At 42.4% G+C, this 25,211-nt stretch overlaps 1 protein-coding gene across 1 annotated transcript in view; it reads right to left on the bottom strand.

Annotated features, from left to right (window-relative positions):
* The window catches only part of LOC147722756 (uncharacterized), a 529,150-nt gene that overhangs the window by 181,201 nt on the left and 322,738 nt on the right, over nucleotides 1–25,211 (bottom strand). The window contains exon 4 of the mRNA XM_086965224.1: nucleotides 17,425–17,569. Coding sequence (XP_086821350.1) covers nucleotides 17,425–17,569 — 145 coding nt within the window. The remainder of the gene's footprint in view (nucleotides 1–17,424; nucleotides 17,570–25,211) is intronic.

Below are 25,211 nucleotides of genomic sequence, written 5' to 3'. Positions count from 1 at the left end.
CAGCTCATCCATGGATCAAAACTGTACAGTGTCTTCCAAGACTACAGCAGGCCATAAGCGCAAGTTAGTGTCACTGTCTGTAATTAAAAATTTGTTTTAAAGTGTATCCTACTCTTCACTGCATATTTTGGTTTTAAGTTGGCCAAATTGCTGTATTCCGCACATGTACTGTGAATGTTTAATACGTCCACAATACTGTCTATGCCCTGAAAACTCTCGGAACATGCTGCCTCCATCTCCAGAAGTTGTAGCATTGCCAATTTAAACTACTACTTTAAAAAACTCCACTCACTGGTGACTCCAACTCTATCCTACCCCTTTACCTTCAATTTAAGGTCCGAAATATTTAAAAAAATGCGGCTGCTATGTTCCACTTAACACTTCATCTAGGGACCAGCAGTGGCATTGCAGGCTTTGAAGTAGCTTTCAGAATGGACATCTACTGGTGTGATTGAAGCCTCTTTGAAGGGACATCTTCGTACACTGAGCATACTTCATCTGCTCCTGTATGTTAAGCAATACTCCATCTGCTGTGCCCCTCCTGATCAGTGGGTGTGTGCAGAAGTTATGCATAATGCGCTGTATAGCTAAACACTTAAAAGGCCCCAAGCTAAAAACATAGATAAAATACATCACATTTACAATGCTAATAGCTATAAAGCTCCCAAATGTGAGACCTATTGCATTGTTATATAGAGCGAACTTTAACCCGAAGGTGTCAGAGCGCTTTACAATAGAACCAGTTACATTACATAAGGACTTCGGAGAACATGAATAACATAACAGATACAATCAGAAAAACTCTAAAATCACTTAAGAATGGTAGTAAGTAAATAAGTCTACTACAGATACTAGTGGTTAGAGTTACATATATAAAAGTTGAAATTCACTCATAATTACTTTTTAAGAAGAATTGAAGAGATTAGGGTTGGACAGTTATATATTACATATTTAACCAGCATGATCTTTTCGTCATTGCTGGGGTTCTTGAGATGCTCGTTCACCTTGGTAGAAAGGGGCATATTTACAAGGTGGCGTTAAGCGACTGTAAGTGGCTTAGCGTTGGGGGCGTGGCAAGCAGCCCAAGATGGCAGCTGCATAAACCGTACACTCCCGGACCCAAGGACTTCAACTGTGGAAAAAGCTGTCAACGGGCGTTCTCTGCTGCGCTGTGAATATTTGTGAGGAGAAAAATTCCAGCGCGACATGTGTTCTTAATTCAACTTCTTCAGGAAAGTATTTGGAGTGCGATTTTGTGTATTCGTTGGAGTTTTCTTTAACATTGCCTTCTGTTCACTTCACAGAGCTGGTTCCAGTTTTGAAAGGAAGTTTGTTGTGGCGTGTGAAGTGATAGCGGAAGAACTAATGGACATTAGCTGTGAGAAGCGCCTTCTGTGAAGAGTAGCCTTCTCATATTTCAAAACAAGTAAGCGTGTTTAATTCTTTTGGCTGCAAGCGCTTTGAAAGGCATTTGTTGGAGCAGGAGCAAGTGCAAAGATAAGCGCTTGTAATTTGGTGACAGAAAGAGCAGCGCAAAAGCGAAATTCAATTCTTAAGATGGCAATTGCTTTACGAACAGTTGAGAGGAGCATCAGAGACTTCAGAATTTTTGCTTGTATAGCGTTCCATTAAGGCAGAGCTTAAGATATTAAGTCAGTCAGCCAAGGAGCAACTCGAGAAAGTGAAATAAAGACGATGCCTAAAAAATTGGAATAAAATCTCTATTGACTGTTTTATACTATTTGCACTAGTGAATAGCGACTAATCTGTGACAAAAATATTCAGACAGTTCAATACTTAAAAGACGAGGTCTTACCAACTGATCGAATAATAAACGACAAAACTATATTGGAGAGGGGCTAGTTCACTGGTTCAGAAAGGTAAAAAGAAAGAATGTTAGATAATAATAACAACTTTTAAGTAGGGTAGAGTAGGGTTGATTTATGGTTGTTGTTTATTGCAAAAATGCAGCCAGAACAAGATATTCCAGACGAAGCAAAAGAATCCAGCGGCAGTCTCTCTTGTTTTGTCTTCCCCCCGGCTGAATTTAGAGACAGATGTTTATCAGCTGTCACTGATTTGGTTAGAGGGTGTAGGGATTTAGTATCTGCTTCTGGGGAGATCGCATTAGAACCTGACAGATTGAAGTGCCTAAAACCTCTATTTTGAGGAGAATAGATTTCCCCCCGAGCAGACATGTCTGAAGGCTTAGATGTAAAGACCTTAGCTTCTATTTTAGAGAGTAAGCAAAAACAATTAAATAGTGCTTTAGAAGATAACAAGACTTTAAGGGAGGAAGTTAGAAGGTTGAGTCAAGAAGCAATACAAACTAGACAGAAGTTAGATGATTTGTTAGCAGCAAGTTCTAGTTTTAAGCCCACTCAAGGTTTGACAAGCAGTCTCTCTCCCTCAGACATCTCCACTCAATTCATCCATGCAGTTTCCCCTATTATTCCCTTGGCCCCTCCAGAGAGATTTGGGGGAGATCCTCAGAAGGCGCAAATATTTTTAACGCAATGCTCCTTACATTTTTTGTGCAGGCCGGTCGTTTTTGCTGAGGATCAATCAAAGGTGGCATTCATACTGTCGTATCTTAATGGTGACGCTGCTGCTTGGTCAATGTCTTTGGTCACGCAGAATGATCCCATGGTGTACAATTTTGATGATTTCAAGTTGGAATTCTTGCAGATTTTTGACCAACGTTCAGCTTATCAAGCGACAGATAACGAGTTATTGGAGCTCAAGCAGGGCAATCGGGATTTAGTTGCTTATCTTGCCCATTTTAACAAATTGATAGTAGAATCTAAGTGGCCAGAGGCCAAGAGAGCCGCTATTTTTTATAGGGGTTTAAAGGATGAACTTAAAGTTGCCCTGGCTCAAATCCCAACGAGACCCACTGAGGTTTCAGAACTAATAGATTGGGTATTACAGATAGACCATAGATTGAGTGAACGGAAGAATGAAAAGAGAAGAGATTTTAGGCCTCTTCCCCCTCGGTTTGATCGTATGAAGACAGAAGGACACAAGACTTCAGAAGGATCATCCTCAGAGGAACCAATGAAAATAGGTTCTATAAGGGGCCCGTTGTTCAAAGAAGAAAAAGACAGAAGGCGAACTGGACATTTGTGTATGTATTGTGGACTTTCTGTTCATTTTGTTAAGTATTGTCCAAAAAAGCCAAAAACCTCTCAAGAGGGAAAAAAACAGCTTCACCTGTAGGAGGAGGAGCACAGGTGGAAGCAGTTTTTAAGTCAGCTCTAATGACTCAACTAATTGTGAATACGCTCCAGTCTTCAGCCTGTCATTTAGTGGTTTCTATTACTGCAACATTTTGTTGATGAAAAAAATATGTGAAGTTTCCGTGATGATAGACTCAGGGGCAACGGGAAACTTCTGTGATATCAAATACGCTCAGCGCAATGGAATTCAGTTTGTGGAGAAACAGATTATGGAAGCTGTGAGAGCGGTGGATGGTGCCAATCTATCCTCTGGACCCATAACTCATGAAACCGAGAAGATTGAATTAACAGGGTTGAGAGGTCATTCGGAAATTTTAGTCTTCAACCTAATTGATGCGCCCCGGTTTCAGTTAATACTTGGCCTTCCTTGGTTAACGGAGCACAATCCGCAGATTGATTGGGAGAAGAGAACCATCACTATGGATTCAACCTTCTGTAAGGAGAATTGTTTTAGTGAATCATTCAAATCGTCAGAAGACTCACCAGCTCAGAAGTTAGCTGGTCACCCGGCCTTGATTTGTTCTTTGGAAACCAAAGAAATTCCAATGGAATATAAGAATTTGTCTTCGGTCTTTGACGAAAAAGAGGCAGAAAACCTTCCACCGCATCACCCTTCCTATTGCAAGATTGAAATTGAACTAAGAGTAGTACTGCCTTGTAGTCGAATATATGCCTTGACAGAAGCTGAAAACAAATATCTCAAAACCTATTTGGAAAAACACTTAGAGAATGGTTTCATACGCCCCTCCAAGTCTCCAGTTTCGTCGCCTTTATTTTTCATTCCGAAGAAGGATGGAGAATTGAGGACTTGCATCGATTATAGAGGCTTGAATCAAGTAACAATCAAGAATCGTTATCCCCTCCCTTTGATTTCTGTACTCTTGGACCAAGTAAAAAATGCGAAGGTTTACACCAGGCTGGATTTACGTGGGGCTTACCATTTGATCCGAGTTGCCCCTGGAGATGAATAGAAAACTGCCTTCAGAACCCGTTATGGATTATATGAATATCTAGTAATTTCATACAGGTTATGTAATGCTCCAGCGGCATTTCAACATTTTGTAAATGATATTCTCAGATAGATCCTAGACAGAATTGCAGTCGTCTACATAGATGACATTCTGATTTTTTCTGACAGTGTGGAGGAACATGTAACTCAGGTAAGATCAATTCTAACCCAGTTACTTGAGAATCAACTGTATGTAAAACTGGGGAAATGTGCCTTCCATGTAGAAAGGGTTGAGTTTCTTGGATTTGTGTTGTCCCCAGAAGGAGTCAGCATGGATGTTTCAAAAGTCAAGGCGGTGCAAGATTGGCCTTCTCCAAAGAGTGTAAAAGAAATCCAAACTTTTATTGGATTTTCAAATTTTTATCGAAGGTTCATTTCAGATTTTTCTTATGAAGTAAGTCCTATCACTCGATTGTTGAGAAAAGGAGTCAAGTTCATCTGGATAAGGAAGCTTTTCAATTTTTGAAGAAATCATTTACTCAAGCGCCCATCCTGCTACATCCCAGAATTGAGGAACCATTCTATGTAGAAGCTGACGCCTCAGATGTAGCAATTGGAGGAATTTTTTCACAGCGTGATCCTGATACTGGTCAGCTTCACCCTGTGGCATATTATTCCAGAAAGCTATCTCCTCCTGAATGTAATTATTCAATCTCAGACAAGGAGCTGTTAGCTATTAAGAGTGCTTTTTTGGAGTGGAGGCATTACTTGCTTGGGGTTCACATAAAGTCACAGTCTACATGAACCATCGAAATCTTCAGTTTCCTAAGTCAGCTCGAACATTAACGGCCAGACAATTGCGTTGGTCATTGTTTTTTTAGTGATTACAATTTCGTAATAACTTTTCGACCTGGCAGAATGAATGTATGTTAAGGCTGCTGCGCTTTCCCGAATCAACTCAGACCATTTGGAAAAAGATCAAAGGGATCAAACCATAATTCCAGAAGAAAAGTTTTCAGCAGTCACCCTCACTACTGATTTGACTACAGGAATCCAAAAAGCAATGTCTCTCGGAGAAATGCATCGTTGGTCAAGAGAACAATCAGAGAGAGAGATCAGGAGTGGCCTTTCATATCAAAAGAATGGTTTGTATCTCCCAACAAAAGAACTACAAGATAAGGCATTAGAGTTTTGTCATGATGATTTACTTGCTGGTCACAAGGGAGTTCAAAAGTCTACTGAATTGTCGGAAATACATTTTTGGTGGCCTGGGATGAGATCACAGATCCGACATATGTTTCCACCTGCGAGAGATGTCTAAAGGGCAAATCTGATCGTAGAGCTCCCCAAGGGTTGTTGATGCCTATGCCTACCCCTCCCCATCCTTGGCATACAGTCTCGATGGACTTGATCGTAGATCTCCCACTTAGTCAAGGGTATAACACCATTTTGGTCATGGTAGAAACATTTTCAAAAATGGCCCATTTTGTTGCATTAAAAAGTATTCCACACGCATCTCAATTAGCACAATTGTTTACTCAACATATAGTCAGACTGCATGGAATCCCCAAAATTCTAATCTCTGATAGGGATCCAATTTGTTTCCCATTTTTGGAAGGCCTTCACCAAAAGATTGGGAATTGACGCTCGTTATTCCACCACTTTCCATCCGGAAACTGATGGACAAACTGAGAGATCTCGAACAATACCTCAGACTCTATTTGATGAATCAAAAGTCTGAGTGGTCAGATTTGGTTTGGTCAGCAGAATTTGCTTATAATAATGCCAAACATTCCTCTACTGGTTATCCCCATTTTTTTTGAACTATGGGTAACACCCAAGTTTGATTTTTGATAGGGAAGAGGGTCCAATTCCATCTGTTGAGGAATTTGTAGAAAGGGTTCAAGAATCTCTAAGTCAAGCGAGAAAAAATATTGAAAAGGCTAAGTTCAGCTATAAATCTCAGGCAGATAAAAAAAGAACAGAGAATCCAGTTTTCAAAGCAGGAGACAGAGTCTGGTTGTCAAGCAAGAACCTTAAATTAAAAGAGAATCACAAGTTTCAACCCAGATATATTGGTCCTTTTAAGGTAGACAAGATGATAAATCCTGTGTCAGTTAAGATTCAATTACCATCTTATTTAAAAGTGCATCCTGTATTTCATGTCTCTCTAATTAGGAAGAATCCACCAGAATTGAGAATGCAATCTACTCCCAAACCCATTGTGGTAGATTTAGTAAAGAAGTTTGAGGTTCATACAATTCTGGATTCAGCCATTAGAAAAGGTAAATTGCATTATTTGATCAGTTGGAAAGATTTTGGTCCAGAGGAGAGATCATGGGAACCAAGTACTAACGTTCATGCTCCCAACTCATTCGAGAATTCCATAAAAAGAATCCTGCCAAACCAAGAATGGAGGGACGCCATTAGGTGGGGGGTACTGTCAAGACCTCCCAATCCAGCGCTTGCATAGATACGACTAAGGAACAATGTTTGATAAATAAGTTGTCCCCACAGTTATATCCACGCTGGATCAAATTGGGTCCGGCTTGGAAGACAACTCTCAAGTCCATTTTGTTTAGATTAAGAGTTTCTGCCACCTTTCACGCAGATCGACATTGCAGTTCCCGTGGGAGTTCTCGGTCTAGTTGTTCTAAGACTCGAGACTCTTTAAGTGCATAATGCGCATGCACGAGTATTGCACGGCAAACTTTAACTGTGGAAAAAGCTGTCAACGGACGTTCTCTGCTGCGCTGTGAATGTTTGTGAGAAGAAAATTTCCAGCACGTCTTATGTTCTTAATTCAACTTCTTCAGGAAAGTATTTGGAGTGCGATTTTGTGTATTTGTTGGAGTTTCCTTTATCCTTGCCTTCTGTTCACTTCACAGAGCTGGTTCCAGTTTTGAAAGGAAGTTTGTTGTGGCGTGTGAAGTGATAGCAGAAGAAATAATGGACATTAGCAGTGAGAAGCACCTTCCGTGAAGAGAAGCCTTCTCATATTTCAAAACAAGTACGCATGTTTAATTCTTTTGGCTGCAAGTGCTTTGAAAAGCATTTGTTGGAGCAGGAGCGAGTGCAAAGATAAGCGCTTGTAATTTGGTGACAGAGAGAGCAGCGCACAAGTGAAATTCAATTCTTAAGTTGGCAATTGCCTTACGAACAGTTGAGAGGAGCATCAGAGACTACAGAATTTGTGCTTGTATAGCATTCCATTAAGGCAGAGCTTAAGATATTAAGTAAGTCAGCCAATAAGCAACTTGAGAAAGTGAAGTAAAGACGATGCCTAAATAATTGGAATAAAAACTCTATCGACTGTTTTATATTATTTGCACTAGTGAATATCGACTAATCTGTGACAAAAATATTCAGACAGTTCAATACTTAAAAGACGAGGTCTTACCAACTGATCAAATAATAAACGACAAAACTATATTGGAGAGGGGCTAGTTCGCTGGTTCAGAAAGGTAAAAAGAAAGAATGTTAGATAATAATAACAACTGTTAAGTAGGGTAGAGTAGGGTTGATTTATGGTTGTTGTTTATTGCAGGAATACAGCCAGAACAAGATATTCCAGACGAAGCAAAATAATCCAGCGGCCGTCGCTCTTGTTTTGTCTTCCAATTCCCCTTTCCCCCTGGCTGAATTTAGAGACAGATGTTTATCAGCTGTCACTGATTTGGTTAGAGGGTGTAGGGATTTAGAGTCTGCTTCTGGGGAGATCGCATTAGAACCTGACAGGTTGCGAGGCCTGGGCATGTCAGCGCTTCCTGCTGGTGGACGTCGGGAAGGCACCAAGATCAGAGGCCCGTCCACCCTCTTTTATCCGCTTGCACTTGGCAGCCCGCCTCCCCACTGTACTCGAAGCCTGGTTGCAAGGGCATAATGTCTGTGCCCATGTATTGCCCTTGTGGAGCAAATTTGGAGTGGCCTTAACCCCATGGGGATGTTGCCTGGGCACATACAGTAACTCCCACATTGTTGATGTGCATCTGACGCCCATAGAGAGCGTTGTGGGTCCTTCCTTGCTCCTACTGCCTTGGGCGGCTCTGTCGTGGATTCAGGCCTGCTGATCACGGCGTCTGCTGGACTGCCCTGCCCCACAGCAGACTTGTAGTTTAGGTGCGGAGTGGCCGATGGTATTGGCCGTGGGCCCCTGTTGCTCCTGAGTACGGGGTTGGGGCACACCATAGGCCCTATGCTCCCCCTGTAAGTGACTGCTGTTAACTCGGGCACCTTCCTTTGCCTGGTGGTCTGCTGAGAGGAGTCCAGAGAGGGAGTGTGGTGGTGCACCACACTGGCAACTATAACTATCCAAGAAATGTGTCCCCCTGCTTCTAATTGAAAGTCTTAAGGTACCACAGATGTATAGACTCCCTATTTGCTCTCAATTGCTGAGACTATCATTGTCGACCATTTGGGGAGAGGCAGAGGAGTCTGGTGAAGGGGTGCACATGACGTTGTTGGGAGTGCCGCTGCACAGGAGGCCTATCGACTCTTGAACTGTGTTGCATGGGTGGTCCATTACTGTGCCCACCTTCCTGGAGCACACTCTGCTGTTCTTGAGGGAACTACCTAGCCATTGAGCTTTATTGGTTGACTACACATCAGGATGTCTGGGCATAGATTTAAATCAAGTTCACATGGCGCCTACGTCATTACCGATATATCCTCTGCCCCGCATCCCCACATTTGGAGTGGCAAATCCTATCACTCACTAGCCAGGCTTGGCTGTCACCTGGGCGATAACAATGGGGGGGTACTTAAACCAAGACTAGGGCTCCCCAGGCCAGGATCCGCTCCCACTCCACACCGTCCGAGGGCTCACCAACTAATTCTCTAAATGGTAGAGGTGTATCACCAAACTCTTCTGTGGACAAATTTGATGTAATACCTCAGGAGATTCAGGAGTCTTGGGCAGCCATCACACAGCAACTGGGTGTGATCACAATTGATATCAGCCTACTGAAAGATGTATGTATGTATAGGCATTTATATAGCGCACTACTTACCCGTAGGGTCCCAAGGCGCTTCGACCGCTGCGAAACCCTTCCTGGCTTCCCTGAGAGATGGTCCCTTAATGGGTATCTCCAGGGTGAGACCAGGCATCCCCGGCGGTCTGGTGGGGCCGTTAGTGAAGATGAGGCAAGCTAATGCCCAGAGTTGCCGAGTGTGATCGCTGATCAGAGTGGGCACCGAGGCGAGAGAATTATCGAGTCCGCTGACCCTGGTCCACAACCCTGCCGCGCCGGGAATCGAACCCTGGTCCCGGGCCGTCCTCTGCTCTCGGGTCTGCCGCCTCTAACCAGTGAGCCACACTACTTAACCGAAAGTTAACAGAGCGAGTCAAAGCAAACAAATCAGTGCTGACCGCTATAGCTCCATGTTCGAAGGAAAACAATGTCCAGATTCTACAACTGCGTCAACAGGTGGATCATCTCCAAGCTCCAAGTACGTGCAGCGGATGCTGAGGGAAGGTCCTGCCATAATAATATATGTATTGTGGGGTTCCCTGAAGGAGCGGAGGGCCCCTGAACAATGCAATACATTGAGGACTGTCTCAGAAGGGAAGTGGCCCCTACTGGTCTCTTTGACTGGTTCACCGTGGAGAGAGTGCACCGGGTCCCCTCCAAGAAGCCCATTCCTAGTACAAATGCATGGCATATAGTCACTAAAATCCTCAATTTCAAAGACTGTGAGGTGCGACTGCAAGCAGTTCGCGAAAAGGCTCCTCTCCTAGTTATTGATTTACGGGTCTCCATATTTCCGGACTACTCTATGGCTGTGTAGTGCAAGCGTGCCTCCTTCAAGGAAATAAAAAGCAATCCACGCACGACAGTCCTCACTTATGCCCTTCCCTCCCTGGACAAACTAAAAATAATTTATGAACAGCGATATCATTTCTTTGACACCGCTGAGAGAGCTTGGGACAGCATTTTCTGAACTCTACTGGACGTGGCTCCCAGGCTGTGGCACCACCGAGATCGCAACGTGCCCCTCAGAGTCATAGGGGGGGACTCACCATGCAGGAAAGCGTCAGGGGAGTACCTTCTCCGCAACAGGCCCTGGAGGGCTGAAAGTAGGTACTCTGATCAGCATCAGCACTGAGATCCACCCGGCCGCCCATCAGCTCCAGCTCCTCACAGATTAACGATTCGGACTCGGATGTCACTACAAGTGTTGCACTGTTCCCTTCAATCACCCCACAGCTGAGCAATGATTTTTGGGTTGAATGCAGGTGGCACCACTTTCATAAACATGCCCCAAATGAACTGTTGTACACATGGTAATGCCTCTTGGAAGTGCTCCGTAGGTAGCAGCGGCATTGACACACACAGATGTTGTCTCCACTATGTATGGCTCTTCCCCTGGAATAATTTGGGCACAATATGCCATGCCTCAGGGGACAAGGAAGCTTCACTCGCGCAGGCAAGCGCTGAGGCTCAGGAAAGACCACATTTCCCAGCAGCCTCAGTGGGACGTCTGACGTCAGACGCCGCGTCCCATTGGATACGGAAGCAGAGAAATAGCGAGGCAGCGGGTTTGGACGCTGCCGATTATGCCACTATTACCTGGATTACCGCTGGCCATTTCCCTGTTTGTTCTTGGTCAGATAAGGGTGCCTTTGGCACCACATGTTCCTTTTACCCATTAGAAGTTCTTGAAGCCTGTTCACTCCATTTGGACCTTCGAGGCTGGAGTGTTCTTTATCGTATTTTTCCCTACATTGGGGGAGCTCTTCCTAATCTTTGCTTGAGCTCTTGCGAGGGAAAAAGTACATTGATACCTTCTGTTGCTTGCTACATTGAAATGGATTACGTGGGTGTACTATTGTATATTTTCCCTACGTTGGCGAACTCTTCCCTGTACCTTGCCCACAGAGTTCATGCGAGGAAAATCTCAGATACATTCATGTTTTAGGGGATGCCCTATTACAAGTAATTTACGAGAGGTGCTTACGTATGTGGAGAATGACGTAACTCTTCCAGTGCTGGGTTCTTACCAGCATCTTCTGGATATTATTTACTCTACGAAATTGAGTGCTACTCTAATTTGATTCTAGTTCATATCGCTGTGATTACTGTTTTATTTCCATTGTGAAGATTACAGCTAATCATCAATTTTGCTTGCTCTTTTACTTTTGTCCCCCACAGGGGTGTCATAGACAGAGGGTCTTTATGAGCAACCGTGTTTACCTCAGAAATCCCAGGTAGAAACGTTTGGGCATGGGATATTAGTAGGTCACAACAGAGGAATAGATTTTGATCTTATGAACCTATTTATGTTTTCCAGGCTACAGTATGGAGATTAGAGGTTACCAGCTCAGCACCCCTGTTAGCCGGCAATATTATCTTTCTTTACATGTTAGTGGAAATATGGGCACAAAGGAAGATTAAGGAAGTGAGTAAGGTTATAGGTTAACGTAGTAATTACTTCTCTTTTGTGTCTTGATACAGGTCTCCCTCACTGCTGTGCCCATCCTTCCCTTTCCCCGCTTAACCATCCTTTAGTCTGTGTGTATATCCAGACTTGGGGCTGTTGAGAGGTGGACCCCTAAAAGCATAGGTTCCATTCTGAGGATACGTTCAGGCCCGGGACACCATGTTTGAACCTCTAGATCAGCACTTGTGTTTTAGCTGCAGAGGTGCACCTGGTTGCCGCACTTGTTGGGGTCCTGGGTACAGTTGGCTGGGCCTTCTCCATATATGATCTAAGCCCGTCTAATCCCCTTAGTGGGGTGGAGGCGGCCCACCCCTATGGCGAATGCACATACTATTTCACAGTTCATACTGTTCTTGTTTGTTGTCAGGTTTGGTCGGATAACAGAGAATTGCTGGACAGAGTATTGTGGGACTGTTTTTACTGTTTGGGGTGGTTATTCCTTCAATCTATACAAGGGGGTCCGGTCTGCTACCAGGTAGCGTATATACAATGTTCTTTACCTGTCCATGATGTTGTTAGTGACCAAAGATTATACCCTAATTATTCGGAATGTGCGGGGTATAGGCTCATTCCATAAGAGGCACAGAATACTCACTCAGTTGCACAGACACTTTACACAGATAGTGTTTCTGCAGTGTGTCCTCTGAAGCTGACAAACGTAGTAAAAGATGGAGGCGGCAATTACACCACACCTCCTACTCTGCATTCTCTCAAGGTGCGGCTGTTTTGGTTGCGGGCTGGGGTCCCATTTGGAGTACTTGAAGCCAAGATCGACAGCCAGGGTCGCTATGTCTTACTCAAGGGTATGCTAGATGGCGAGCAAATAGCCCTAGGGTGTATATACGCACCCAACATGGACCAAGTCGAATTCCTGACCCAGTGATTAGCCACACTAGTGAATTGGTCTCAATATCCCTGGCTTCTAGGAAGGGACTTCAATGTTGTACTGGACACAGACCTAATTCGCTCACATCCACCCCTCCCTGGTACAAGTACAGTACACAAGGCTAAAGAGTTGCATCGCTGGATGGATGGGTGGGGCCTATCAGATTTATGGTGGGATTGTAATGCAGGTCTAGGCAAGTACTTCTTTTACTTGTACCACCACATCCTACACTCCCGTCAGGATAGGTTCCTCTATATACAATGCCTACACCACTCCATCACACACACTATGTATCTCGGCAAAACAATAACAGATCATAACACTCTGGAACTTACACTCTCTTGGGGTCGAGTCTCTGCTCCCATACAAAGTTGGCGCATGCAGCCACAATATTGGATGACACTGTTTCGAGAAAAGCTGGCTACAACTATCACTACATGTTTTTCCGAGAAAGCAGACACAGCTTCCTCATCGCTAGTAAAGTGGGAAGCCTTTAAAGTGGTTGTACATGGCAACTCGCCTGGCACAGAGGTGGGTGCTAGACACAGGTCACTAGGGACCTTGTGATCTTGGAGGATAGGCTGGGCCCCCTGGAAGTGGCAGCATTTGAGAGCAAGCAAAAGGCTGTTGAGTTGCGCGAGGCCTGAATCTCGCACGCTGAGCTTTAAGAGCACTTAGGTCTGATTGACCAGAGGGCTTTACATAAAGGACACACACGGAGGCTGACATCTCGGGCACCATACCAGCTCACTTAATCAGACCAGTACCATCCCCTACACCCATCTCGTCACTTGCTATATCCACACGAGGATTGGTAACAAAGTAAGTTGAGATTAATACAGTGTTTTGTGACTATTACGCAGTTATACTCGGTGCCGCCACCCCTGATCCAGAAATCAGATATACCAGGAAACACAAGATCTATTGGATGGTATCTTTGTACATACAAATAATTCACTGAGATCTCAGGTGTCCTTCTGGGTCAGGTTATGTATATTGATTGCAGGCAGGCGGGCGGGCATTGGCAAAAATAGTGATGTTACCACGTTTACTGTATTGTTTACTGTATCATTTCAACGCTCCTGATGGTAGTCCTGATCTGGGTATTTAAACTTTTGAACACCATATTGATTGACCTAATACGGGGGAAAAGACGTTGTAGTTAGCCTATCTAAATTGCAGCTGCCGGCATCCAGGGGAGAAATGGGGGCCCCTGATTTTAAAGCCCCTTATATAGCTGAGCAGTTTCAATGATTATCATATTTGCTGGCAGGATATAACTTAGGATATAGGATGCACAACCACGCACCTACGGCAGGAAAGGTTACATAGACTGCTGTGTCCAGAGTCCTCAGCATTACACAAGGGTTCACTCTTGTTACGCATAGTCTTGCCCTATTGGAAAATAGCACTAAAATACACCAACATATGAGTGCCATACTCCTAAACAGTCCACTCGGTGGCTTTCGGAAAACGGCCTTTACAACGTGGTCAAAACTCTGCAATACATTTACATCGCGGTTGTTACAATGCAAGTTGTTACAATGACTTGCACTGGAGGGCGCTCTAGACTAAGGAATAGTGTGATTTACTATTCCAACACCTTCCATACTGTACATAGACTGGAGTTGGAATAGTAAATCACACTATTCCTAAGTCCAGCGGCCTCCAGCGCAACTCGTTTTAATGTAATGTACCGCAATCTAAATGATCGCATTGTATCATCATACATCCATGGCCTTCCTACCTCCACAGGCACATTAACTGCCCGCAGACTAGCTCCCTGGGACCAGGCAGGGGTGACATCAGTCGGTTCGCTGTTTGCAGATGGTATCCTCATGTCCCATGCAGACCTTGTGCAAACTCATGGATTGCCTGTTGTTCTTGACTCACGCTCTCTGTTATGTACTCAAACATTGGGCGTCGGATAACACAGAGCCCACTACTTATGAATTACTCCGAGCACTGCATTCAGTAGGGCACGGGCGCCACTTAGGGCTAGATGTAGGTAATTGTAAATTACTGATTCGAAAATACCGAATTTTACAAATTCGGTATTTTCGAATCGGTAATTGCAATGTAGATAAAAATGCGGGAAAAATTAACGAATCGTTAAGATTCGGTAATTACCGAATCAGTATTTACGATTCGGTAATTGCCATTCATTCCTATGGGCGTGGAGGCCCATAGGAATAAATGTCAATTACTGAATCGGTAAATACCGATTCAGTAAAATATGGAAAAAGTCGAGAGTGGCAGGGTGTCATTTTGACACCCTGTTGCACCCCTGATTAGTGCTGGTGTGCACATGTGGCATACATACATGCCCTAAGGGCATGTATGTCTGTCACATGGCACAGGTGTAAATGCACATGTATGCATTTACATAGGAATTCCTTATTTACCACCAACTAATAGTTGGAGGTAAATAACGAATTCTTAAAGCCCAGAAGCACTGTTTACAGTGCTTCCTACATCTCATAAATGATGATTCAGTAAATACCGAATCGGTAAATACCGATTCGTTATTTACTGAATCAGTAAAAAACCCTCCTACATAGGAAAAGGCTTTTACCAGTCGGTAAAGGCCAATTTCGACCGTTACCGGCCGGTAAAAGCCTACCTACATCTGGCCCTTATAATACGTTGGCTCTATTGGGGTCTGATGGAGCACCTCATGATATCGCTCACTCCCATGAAAGTCAAATGGGAAACTGACCTGTCTAGGGAACTCACAGACAGGGAATGGTCCTATATTTTGGAATAATCCTAAAAAAAAACATGTAATAATACACAATTCAAGTTTATTCAATTTTCAATATTACAGAGGGCATATAATTCCGCACAAAATTCACGCAATGTTCCCAGCAGCAACCTCAGAGTGCCCACATTGTAGGATGCAGAATGTGGAAATAATACACATGCTTTGGTCTTGCCTTTCTCTGATTGGGTACTGGAGAGGGGTCTCGGATGCACTATCAGAGCTGACAGGCTTGCATCACTGGTCCACGCTAGAACACTGCATACTGGGGCTATCTCCTCTGCCCAAAATTGCTAAAGTGATGCAACACTTTATAGGCGTCTCTCTGCAACTAGCTAGAAGACTGCTTACGAAGCGCTGGAAATCCTCACAAGCTCCTAGAGCAGCAGAGACCTGGTGGGAGGAGGTTTTGTGATGGGCTTAGCAGAAACTGAAGCGCTGAGGCATGAGGAGTATAGGGGCCTGCATAACAAACCAATATCCTTTGATTGGAACACACTACTTGAAAAGTTTCGCACACAGGTGTTGGATGCCGGAGTAGCGGAGTAGCGGGAAGCGGGATACGTACCTGGTCATCGTCTATGAGGAGTTAACGGTGCAAACTCACGGGCGGGGGTGGCATAGCTAGTGCCTTGTGGATCCACGCCTAGCATCTAATGCTTGTTTAGTAGTGAGGCCCGAATACACTCACGGGGTACTCTTTCTTCCCTTGTATTGAAGCACCCCTCTTTAAGCGTTCACCGAGTGAGCGGGCCACATCTAAATCAAATACCTCCGGGGACACACCAGACTTCACATACACCCTACCGATTGTAACTCTGCCTACAACATGACCACCCAATGTTCTTGGGGGTGGGTCGGGAGTTTGGGGATTATTTAACCTCTATTTTATTGGTACCTGTTTTGGGTTTGTGATCCATGCTGTCACAACGCATATGGTGCCCATCTCATACATTGCTAAGAGTATATATGTATCACTTAATTATGCATTGCAGCACTGATATGTGTACGCTATATCGTATGTAGAAAATGCTGCACCTCCCCGGTTAACAGTCTGTTATAGTTTCAAATTGTTCGGTTCTATCTAGACAGTATTATGTTCCCAAAGACCCACTTTTGTCCAACCCAATCCAAACAGGTCCCTTCTGTTGAAAGGAGTCTAAAATTAACTGTATCATAGAAGTCAGTTGGTGTTGATTAATGAGATAAATGTGGATCATTTACATCTTCCCAGATACTCCTAACGTATCAAACTAGGGGTTTACTGAAATTCTATGATCAAAGGCCCCATCCCATTTGTTGTTTCTGCCTTAAGTACCGGTACCACATGTTTAATGAAACTGAAGAGATTTTTGTTGTGCCCTGAATCTATCGACTGAGTCTTATATTATGTATTAATAATGCTATTGATGAATTATGTGTATGAAAAGATAAAAATAGCTATTGTGTCTAATTGTATGTTTTTTCTGAACTAGAACCCTGTCCTGATGAAGATCCTATCGTTTAACCGAAACGCTGCGTCAACAACTTTTGTAACAAATATATGTTTTTAAATATTTCTCATATGGAATGACACCATTTTTAACTGTTTTCCGATGGCACTAAAATGTTTTTAAAAGAAAATTGTTTTATGATTGTATGACTCCCTTAATAAATTGTACAATTTTTCTATATATATTGTGTAATTGTTTTTTATCTCTGTGTATCTTTTCATGTGATTCAATATGCATGTGGTTATGGTGTGTACTTAAGAGCTATGAGAACTTTCCTCCCTATTTAGTGTATGTCCTTTTCTCCCAATTTAATGGTTAGCTAGGGACTCACTGATATTTCTTCAGTTATATCGTATGGCAACTGAAAATGCAATAAAATTTGTTTTAAAAAAAAGTGGCTTAGAGCCACCTTGTAAATATGGGAATGTGCGCTACACCACCAGAGTCAAAAAAAGTGACGCTTCAATGACAATAGGGGCTTGTACATATACTCCAAAATACCCAGCTCTTTTGTAGTTCATATTCCCCACACAACCCTGCAAACAATGGATTATAAAGAACAACTCAATTTTGCAATGATGGCCCTGCGAGGTCATGATACTCAAAATGTACAGAATTATATTTTACTGGCAGTAGGCCAGGTGTGTTGAACTCACCAAAATCCGTATGCACCACAAATCAAGCGGCGAGTTCCGGGTTAGCCACGCCCTGTGCTTGAAACAGTTCTTGTAGGAGATACCCAGCATCACTGAACAAACAACTGGCAATAGAGTTATCATAAAAAGAGCAGCAACAAAGTACCTTCATGAGAAAGGAAGTATAATGCAGTTATTAGGTTGCAATTTTATAACACGACTTTTCATGCCACATAGTATACTACATTTTTAAAGTTATTGTTGTTTCCCCCATTATTTACCAAGCCAAAAAAGGTTTGCAGCAGGGGAATGTTTAGATTTCGTATGAGGTGTGGCTCTGTGTTAGGATGGCGATTTTAGGCCAGTTCTGGGTTTTCAGGCAACAGCATTAATCATGCTGTGACGTGCTGAAAGCTACCCTCATTAACAAAAGTCCTTAGAGTAGTTCAGTTAGTTTCTGTTCGGTTAGAGCCTCCTGTGGTAACAGTGGCGGAGCCACGGTGCGTGGTCCCTATTGCAAAGAAGGAAAAATACCACATTTACTTCACTTTCAGTAGTAAAACAGTTATGCTGTAGGCCCCTTACAACTCTAGGTAGGCCCCATTGTCACCGCACGTGCTCTACTAATGATAACTTCGCCCCTGATGTTGATTCCAACAGAAAAAACATAAAGAGACGGTCAAATAATTTAAAAAAAAATGTAATCACCACTCTTACATGTACTGATACATTCCAGAAAGCTATGTCGCAGTATTCCTAAAACAGACCAAATAAACCTGAGAAAAAGCAGGAACCTGTTAGCAAGTAACACCAGGGAGGTACTAATTTTAAGGGATTTCTCAAAAGCGAAGAGTGAGGAAAACTGATAATTTTTAGGCATGGGCGGTGAACTCCACTCCATTCACGGAGTTTGTGGAGTTTTCCGTACTCCGCGGAGCATACGGAGTTCCGCGAGTTTTTTTCCTTGCTTGCGTTTGCCAATGTTGAGTTGGGGAGTTTGTCAATGGGAGGGATCTGCAAAAAATAACTAATTGGTTAATTTCATATGTTAGGTCTTCCGGGTCGCCGTCTGGTTACACCGGACCGATTACATCCTGTACCGTATCCGATTCACCTCCGTGACGGACTACATTCCCCCTGAAGAAGTGCTGTGTAGCACGAAATGCATCGGGGCTTTAACCTATAATGTCGTCATGAAAAGAAATATGTATTTGATTGAAATGAATTCGTCTACATCAAATTGTCACTAACATATGAAGATAATATGTTAAAATGATACTATTTGGACCAACCTGTAGCAAAATATCAAATAAATCATTTCAGAACGTTTGGAATATCTTTGATATTTACTTGATCAACTACCTATTCACGCACTGTAGTGCATCTAGAGTGCTCTGGGACAGCTCTTACCTCCCGTAAGACTTTCCAAGTTATGACTTTATTTTGCACCTTTTTTGAACCAGAAGGTGACCTCCCAGAGCACCTACAAAACTACTAACATTTGACCAGCAGAATTATAATTTTACTTTGGAGTGCAGCGGTTACTATAATAATTCCCTTTATTTCTTATGTGCCATAGTAGAGTTAGATCTACTTATTATATAGCCATTCTATGGCACATGGGTCAGAGTTCCTCTGAGTGGTTCTCCCAGAACATATGAGGGGAAACTCACTGTACATATATATATTTTATGTGGGTTATGTTATATATGTCTTATTTTTGTATTGGTTTCATTTATGTATGAATAATTGTATTGAGCGGTCAATTGAATTCAATTCAATAAGACTTTATTCGGATACAGAAATTATATCCATAAAAGTACACAAATGTCAATAAAAATGCACATTTTTTCTTAAAAAGAAGAATTTAAAAATATTATAAAAATGCATAGTATACATCAAAGGAGAGAGTTTTTATACACTAATAGATACATGATAAAAGGAAATAGGTGACACAATATTGTTAAAAGCCTAGTGCAAAAAGTTTTCTGAACAATAGCAGCAAGAATAGATATAGGACAGTCAGAAGCAATTTACTACCACCATAATATACAAATATTGTAGGGGCACACTCATGGGGCAACAGCTTTAAGATAGACAACCAAATAGTTGTTAGTCTTTTTAGAATTTCAATCATAATTTTTACGATATTTAGTGCATGCTTTTAAAAAACAGACTATGGGGTTAACACTGTACTCGGTGTCTAAACATTGTAAGGCGAGAAGTGCTGGGCGGCAGCGGTCGAGGCCCATGCGTTTTACCAAGGGGATAATCCACTGCTTACGGGGGTATTCATAGAGACTGCAGAAAAAGACTATGTGCAAAAGTGATTGCTCAGACTGCCCATCACAAGGGCAAGGAATAAGATTAGAAGACCAGTCATTTTTCTTCGGAAATGTTAGTAACCAATGGTAGATGTTAAACCAAAACCGTGTCAGTAAATATTTTTCATAATCATTGGTGGTAAACAATAAGTAAGGCTGGATCCCAAGTGAAACTTGCACTGTCAGGAGATGAAGATTTGAGGGCTTAGAGATCTCCTTAGTTAATCGAAGCTCACGCAAGTATGATAAGCACAGAGTTTTCAAGTGTTTCTGGGGTACTTCGACTATGGTCTCAGGGATCTTGAAGAAAGACTCTAGATTTGCATCCATCAAAAAATTGTGCACATATGCCAACCAAGGAATGTTTTTCCAGTTATCTAAGGCTAGACAGTCAGTGATTAAAGAGCGGGTCAATTTGCATTCACTTGTTTGCCAGATACGGTGCCATAGCAGTATTGGTTGGACGGCAATGATGTCAGATATGTGCTCCAAACCTAACTCCAAATGACAACCGTATATCGGGGAGCTTTTGGGAACAGCCAGGAGGTATCGTATGAACCCGTTTTCTATTTTTCGGATGACATCAGTGGTGACAAAACCCCAAACCCCCGCCCCATAAGTAGCCACTGAACAGCATTTTGCACTATAAATCTGGAGAAACTCCCGTATTGAGCGGTCATTTTTTCACTGTTGATGGACGCCACTGCTGTTTCAAATAGATTAGATGTATTCCTGATGAACAATAGTCATCCTAAAGAGAGTAATTAAATGTACTCTACTTGAGTTCAGTTTGTTGTATTTATTCCTTTGACACCATCTTTTGGTTGTAGAGTTGGCGAGTGTGAGCGAGGAAAATCAAAAGCTAGAATACCTCCCAGCAAAATTTCTCAAAACGGCCAGTCGCGGATGGTCGCGACCGCTCGCATTGATAAATATTCCTTTCACCTTGTGGAAGCTGCCGCTCAAGTAGAACATCTACTTGAGTGGCAGAAAGAAGCAGTGCCCTCTTGCTCTGTGCATGGTGACGTTCGCGCAGATTTTCCATATTAATAAGGAAGCAACTTTGGTCAGAAGCACATAATGCACTCATGTCAATGTCCCAGCACTGCATATATTGTTAGTTTCTGTAATGCATATTCAACAGATATTCTACAGTACCGTGGTAAAGACAACAGTTCTAAGTATTAACAATGCCCTAGTAAACAAACATCAACTTTTGTCCAAAATCCACGTAAATAGTTTAATGTAACACTCAAAGATACATACTACCATGGTGTAGGTAGCATTGTCTTTCTATATATCAATCTTTTTTTTGAGACCAACATTCACTTTTGTTTTAAATATATATCACAATATGCCATTTATGCGAAAACAGCTACTAAGGTTTACTATATATCACACAACTACTACAAAACTATTTAATTTGTTATCTTAAAAAGCTTTACACACCATCATAATTTCACACATATTTGTATAAAAAAAATAAAGTACAACTAGTGAAATAAACCCCCAGTTCTTAAATGTAATGTACCATGCCAAATTTGGTGGTGGTACCCTTCGCTTCAGTTTTTTCCACAAGAAGGCAGGATCAGACCACTAGTATAGTGATATATACAATCTCAATCGATCAGTTCCTCACAACAGAAGGAAGAGAACACAGTCCACAATGTCTACTAGATTTTCTATGGAGAAAGAGGATGCTTCCCAAACAGAGGAAAAAAGCAGGCAAAAACAACTGTGACTAGAAGAACAGCCAAAATGTGTTTCACGGTGTAGATACGTATCTGCTTCATCAGGACTCAACATACACGGTAAAAATCCCATGAAATAACTGATTGACTTTGAGGCATTTATTTTGGTTATCTCACTTTCTCTTCTTCAGACAATGTTATCAATACATTCCAATTGTACTCTTAATCTTAAGGCTACTCCTCGCCCACCGAAGTTCACCCAGCCATTAGAAATATCAACGCTGGGGGTCGTGCAACTAATTATTCAGCAGGGCTATAGGTAAAGTACTGGAAGTAACACTACTCTCCCTTCTTTTTAATGAATCTTGTTACAATCCTTTACCTCTAAGCAAAATGTGATCCAAATCAGTACAATATATTTCCTGCAATGCCCAATTACAAACCTATCAACAGACACACATGGCAATGAGCATATACAACCTTGCTGAGTCCACATTCCCTTTGAAATTACACACTGCCCAGTCTCTAAAATACCTTGGTAAAAAAAACTTGTTACTGAAACTTTGAATTAATTGTGCAGGCTATTATTAATTAGTTAGATGCTAATGGGGAGTTTCATCCTTGGTCAAGACTGGTTTGATCCCTTCCTTTGGAAAAAACTGAAGTCTTGATCGCTCGCCACTTTGCAATTTTCAGCCTATCACTGGCCTTCGTTTTTCAGGAGAGTAATTCAGATGGAGCTAGCGCTATCACCCCATGTAGATAGTGACCATTATAATGTATTTTAAACTCACTTGGCTGATGTCCATCACAGGTACAGTGCCCAGTTTGTCACTCTTTATGTGAGAGACAAATTACATCACAGAACTGATGACAGGATCTACTTTCTGCTTGCACCCTTAGATCTATCAGCAGCACTTGATGCAGCACTTTTATATATTCCGGCAATATGTATCAATATGGGAGGGAAGGTCTTCGCTTTTATCTCTGGTGTCCTTAATACCTCCCAATAACTTCATCAAGATCCTTCCCTACGTAAAGCATTATGTGGCTTGCCCACAGGTTCTATTTTCTCATCTATCATGTTTAAAAGGTATATTGAGAGTAAGATCTTTTGACGAGCTGCATCCGTATGCAGATGGCACTCAACTACATTTTAGAATATCATTGTAGGAGGATGTCTTTTACCTGAAGAACTACTCATTAAGTGAGATCCGAACGAAGGTTATCTGTCTGAAATTCAATTTTTCAAAGAAACAGGGGCATATTTACAAGGGATATCGTCACCAAAACATCACTTTTAGCGATGTTCTGATAGCGATATCCCCTTCTCCTTATTTACAAAGCGGCATTAAGCATGGCTTAACACCGTCTTGTAAAAAAGGCCCCCTTTCATGCTTCACTTAGAGTGAAAGGGGTGTGCAATGGGTGTTCCACTGGGCGTTCCGCCACACCACCGATTGCTTACAAGGCAGGGGCAGCACCAAAAACTAAGACTGGCGATACGAGTGGAAATTATTAAATTCTCCTCATTTTCGGGTCATTCTGCAAACAGATAGAAATAGCAAATTACCTTTCAGGATTGTTTATGTGCAGGAAGGTGTCCCTTCCGTACTTCTGTAAATTTTTGTAAATACGGTGCATCCCTGCATTTTAAAAATGTCAGAGAGCGGCATTACCAATTTTGGCGTAACACAGCGCTCTGACATTTTGTTATAAATATCCACCAGAGTTTTAATTTACATCTTTTGTGCAGAACAATCATATTTAGCTTTTAAGACTATTCATAATGTTAATGATGAGATTATGCCCACACTGGTAAGTTTGTCTTAGTCATTAGGGCTTTTATTGGTATACAGATGTTCATTTTTCTGTTCTTGTTATTAAGAAGGTACATTTAAAACAATATCAACAACCCCTCTGTTTCTCATGAAGCATTCACATTGGGATTCAGGCTGTGGTTGTCTCAATTGTGGTCAATGGGAATGCGGCTTCCCAAATGTGTTCTGCTGCCTTTGGCAGGTATTTTCAACCCAGGTTCACAATTTTTTGGGGTTGGCAAGGGGGAGGTAGGAAGTTTGATTGAATTACCCCTACGTTTACATCTCTACATTGTTTTCTGTTTATTTTTGTTTTTGGTGCCTGCGGAATTTTCTTAAAGCTTGTGACTGTGGTGTGTTATTAATCTGTTTTACTGACTGCAAAAATAATTTGTATGCTTTAATCTAATTCTACTTCTTATAGTGTATTTTTATATATTTCTGTTGTAAAAAAAATAATTACATTTGCTGTAGTTTTTACATAACGTTACCGTAGTACATGGGTACCAACTTATGTTCTATCAAAATCATCCCAGTTACTAATATTATCAGTGTTGTAATAGTGACCAAATTATAGAAGATTACAATAATGGCCACCATATGCAAGCTTATAAGCAGTAACCATCTCAGATCACTAGGCATGGTTGACAGAAATGGAAGCAAGCATTTACAATGCAATCAGTCTCGCATTTGTGAGGGTTAGAGCTATTGGCGCTGTAAATGACAGTGTCTTTTACCAGTGTGTGTGGAATGGATATATGTGGTGTGGGTTGGAATTATGTGGCTTGTACTTGAACTTTTAGTTGTGGAATTGTGTGGAGTGGATGTACGTAGTAAAATTGTGTAGCATGGTGTACAGTGGAATTATGTGGATAGTAATGATGGGGGTTTGAGGGTACTGGAATTATGTGGAGTGGGACTCTGTGTCATGGAGTATAATTATGTGGAATGGTATTTTGTGTTGTGTAGTGGTATGTTGTGGAGTTTATTTATGTGGTGTGTTGTTGAATTTTGTGGAACGATGCCCTAAGGGTGACAGTGTGCATTTTACAAATGCTGTTCGATTGATTGAAGTGGTATTCTGCGGTGTGAATTGGATGTATGTGGTGTGCTGTGTAAATGTGTTGTTGAGTTGAACTAGTTGGTGTTGCCAAATGATGTAGTGTGGAATGATTATTTGTGGAGTGGAATTGTGTTGCGTGGAACTGAGAGGCGTTGAGTGAAATTATGGTGATTGGAACTATGTGGCATGCTGTTGAGCGTATTTATGTGGGTTGTTGCTTTGTGGCATCAAATGAACTTAACAGGTTCAGGAAAGACTACTGGTTGGGGTTTGAATTAGGGACAGAGAGGCCTGGAAATATATATATATGGCTTGTCTAAGAATGCCTAGTTTGTGCTGTGCATAAGTAGTGTGTGTTTCAAATGTGCGTGCAGCAGTTGTGGCGCTGGTCTCAGACATGTTTTTATGTAACACTGCTGGCTGGCTTGGGTAGAAACGTCTGCCTGTCAAGACCACAAACCAGTGAAGCAGTACCCGGCTGCAGCACCTTACATAATACTGTGAAAGCATCCACACCACAGGGGCAGCGCGAAAAGCAGCATACTCAATGCCTGCCTACAGTCACATAACTACCTTCATCGATGAGGCTGGCGGTGTGTGTGTGTGTGCCTCGTGAAAGCGTGCACTGACGTCTGGTGGTGTGTGCCTGGTGTAAGCGTGCCCTGACGACTGATGGTGTCTGTGCCCGGTGAAAGTGTGCACTGACGGCCGGTGGTGTGTATGCCTGGTGAAAACGTGCACTGATGGCTGGGTGGTGTGTGTGTGTGCCTTTTGAAAGCATGCACTGATGGCTGGTGCTATGTGTGTGCATGGCCGGCTGGTGCTGTGTGTGCCTGGTGGAAGCATGCACTGATGGCTGGTGGTGTGTGCCTGGTGAAAGTGCACACTGACGGCTGGTGGTGTGTGTGCG

The sequence above is a fragment of the Lissotriton vulgaris genome, chromosome 4_1, assembly GCF_964263255.1.
Source record: "Lissotriton vulgaris chromosome 4_1, aLisVul1.2, whole genome shotgun sequence".
Lineage (NCBI taxonomy): Eukaryota > Metazoa > Chordata > Amphibia > Caudata > Salamandridae > Lissotriton > Lissotriton vulgaris.
The sequence above is the reverse complement of the archived record's forward strand: the minus strand, read 5'-3'. Positions and strand labels throughout refer to the sequence as shown.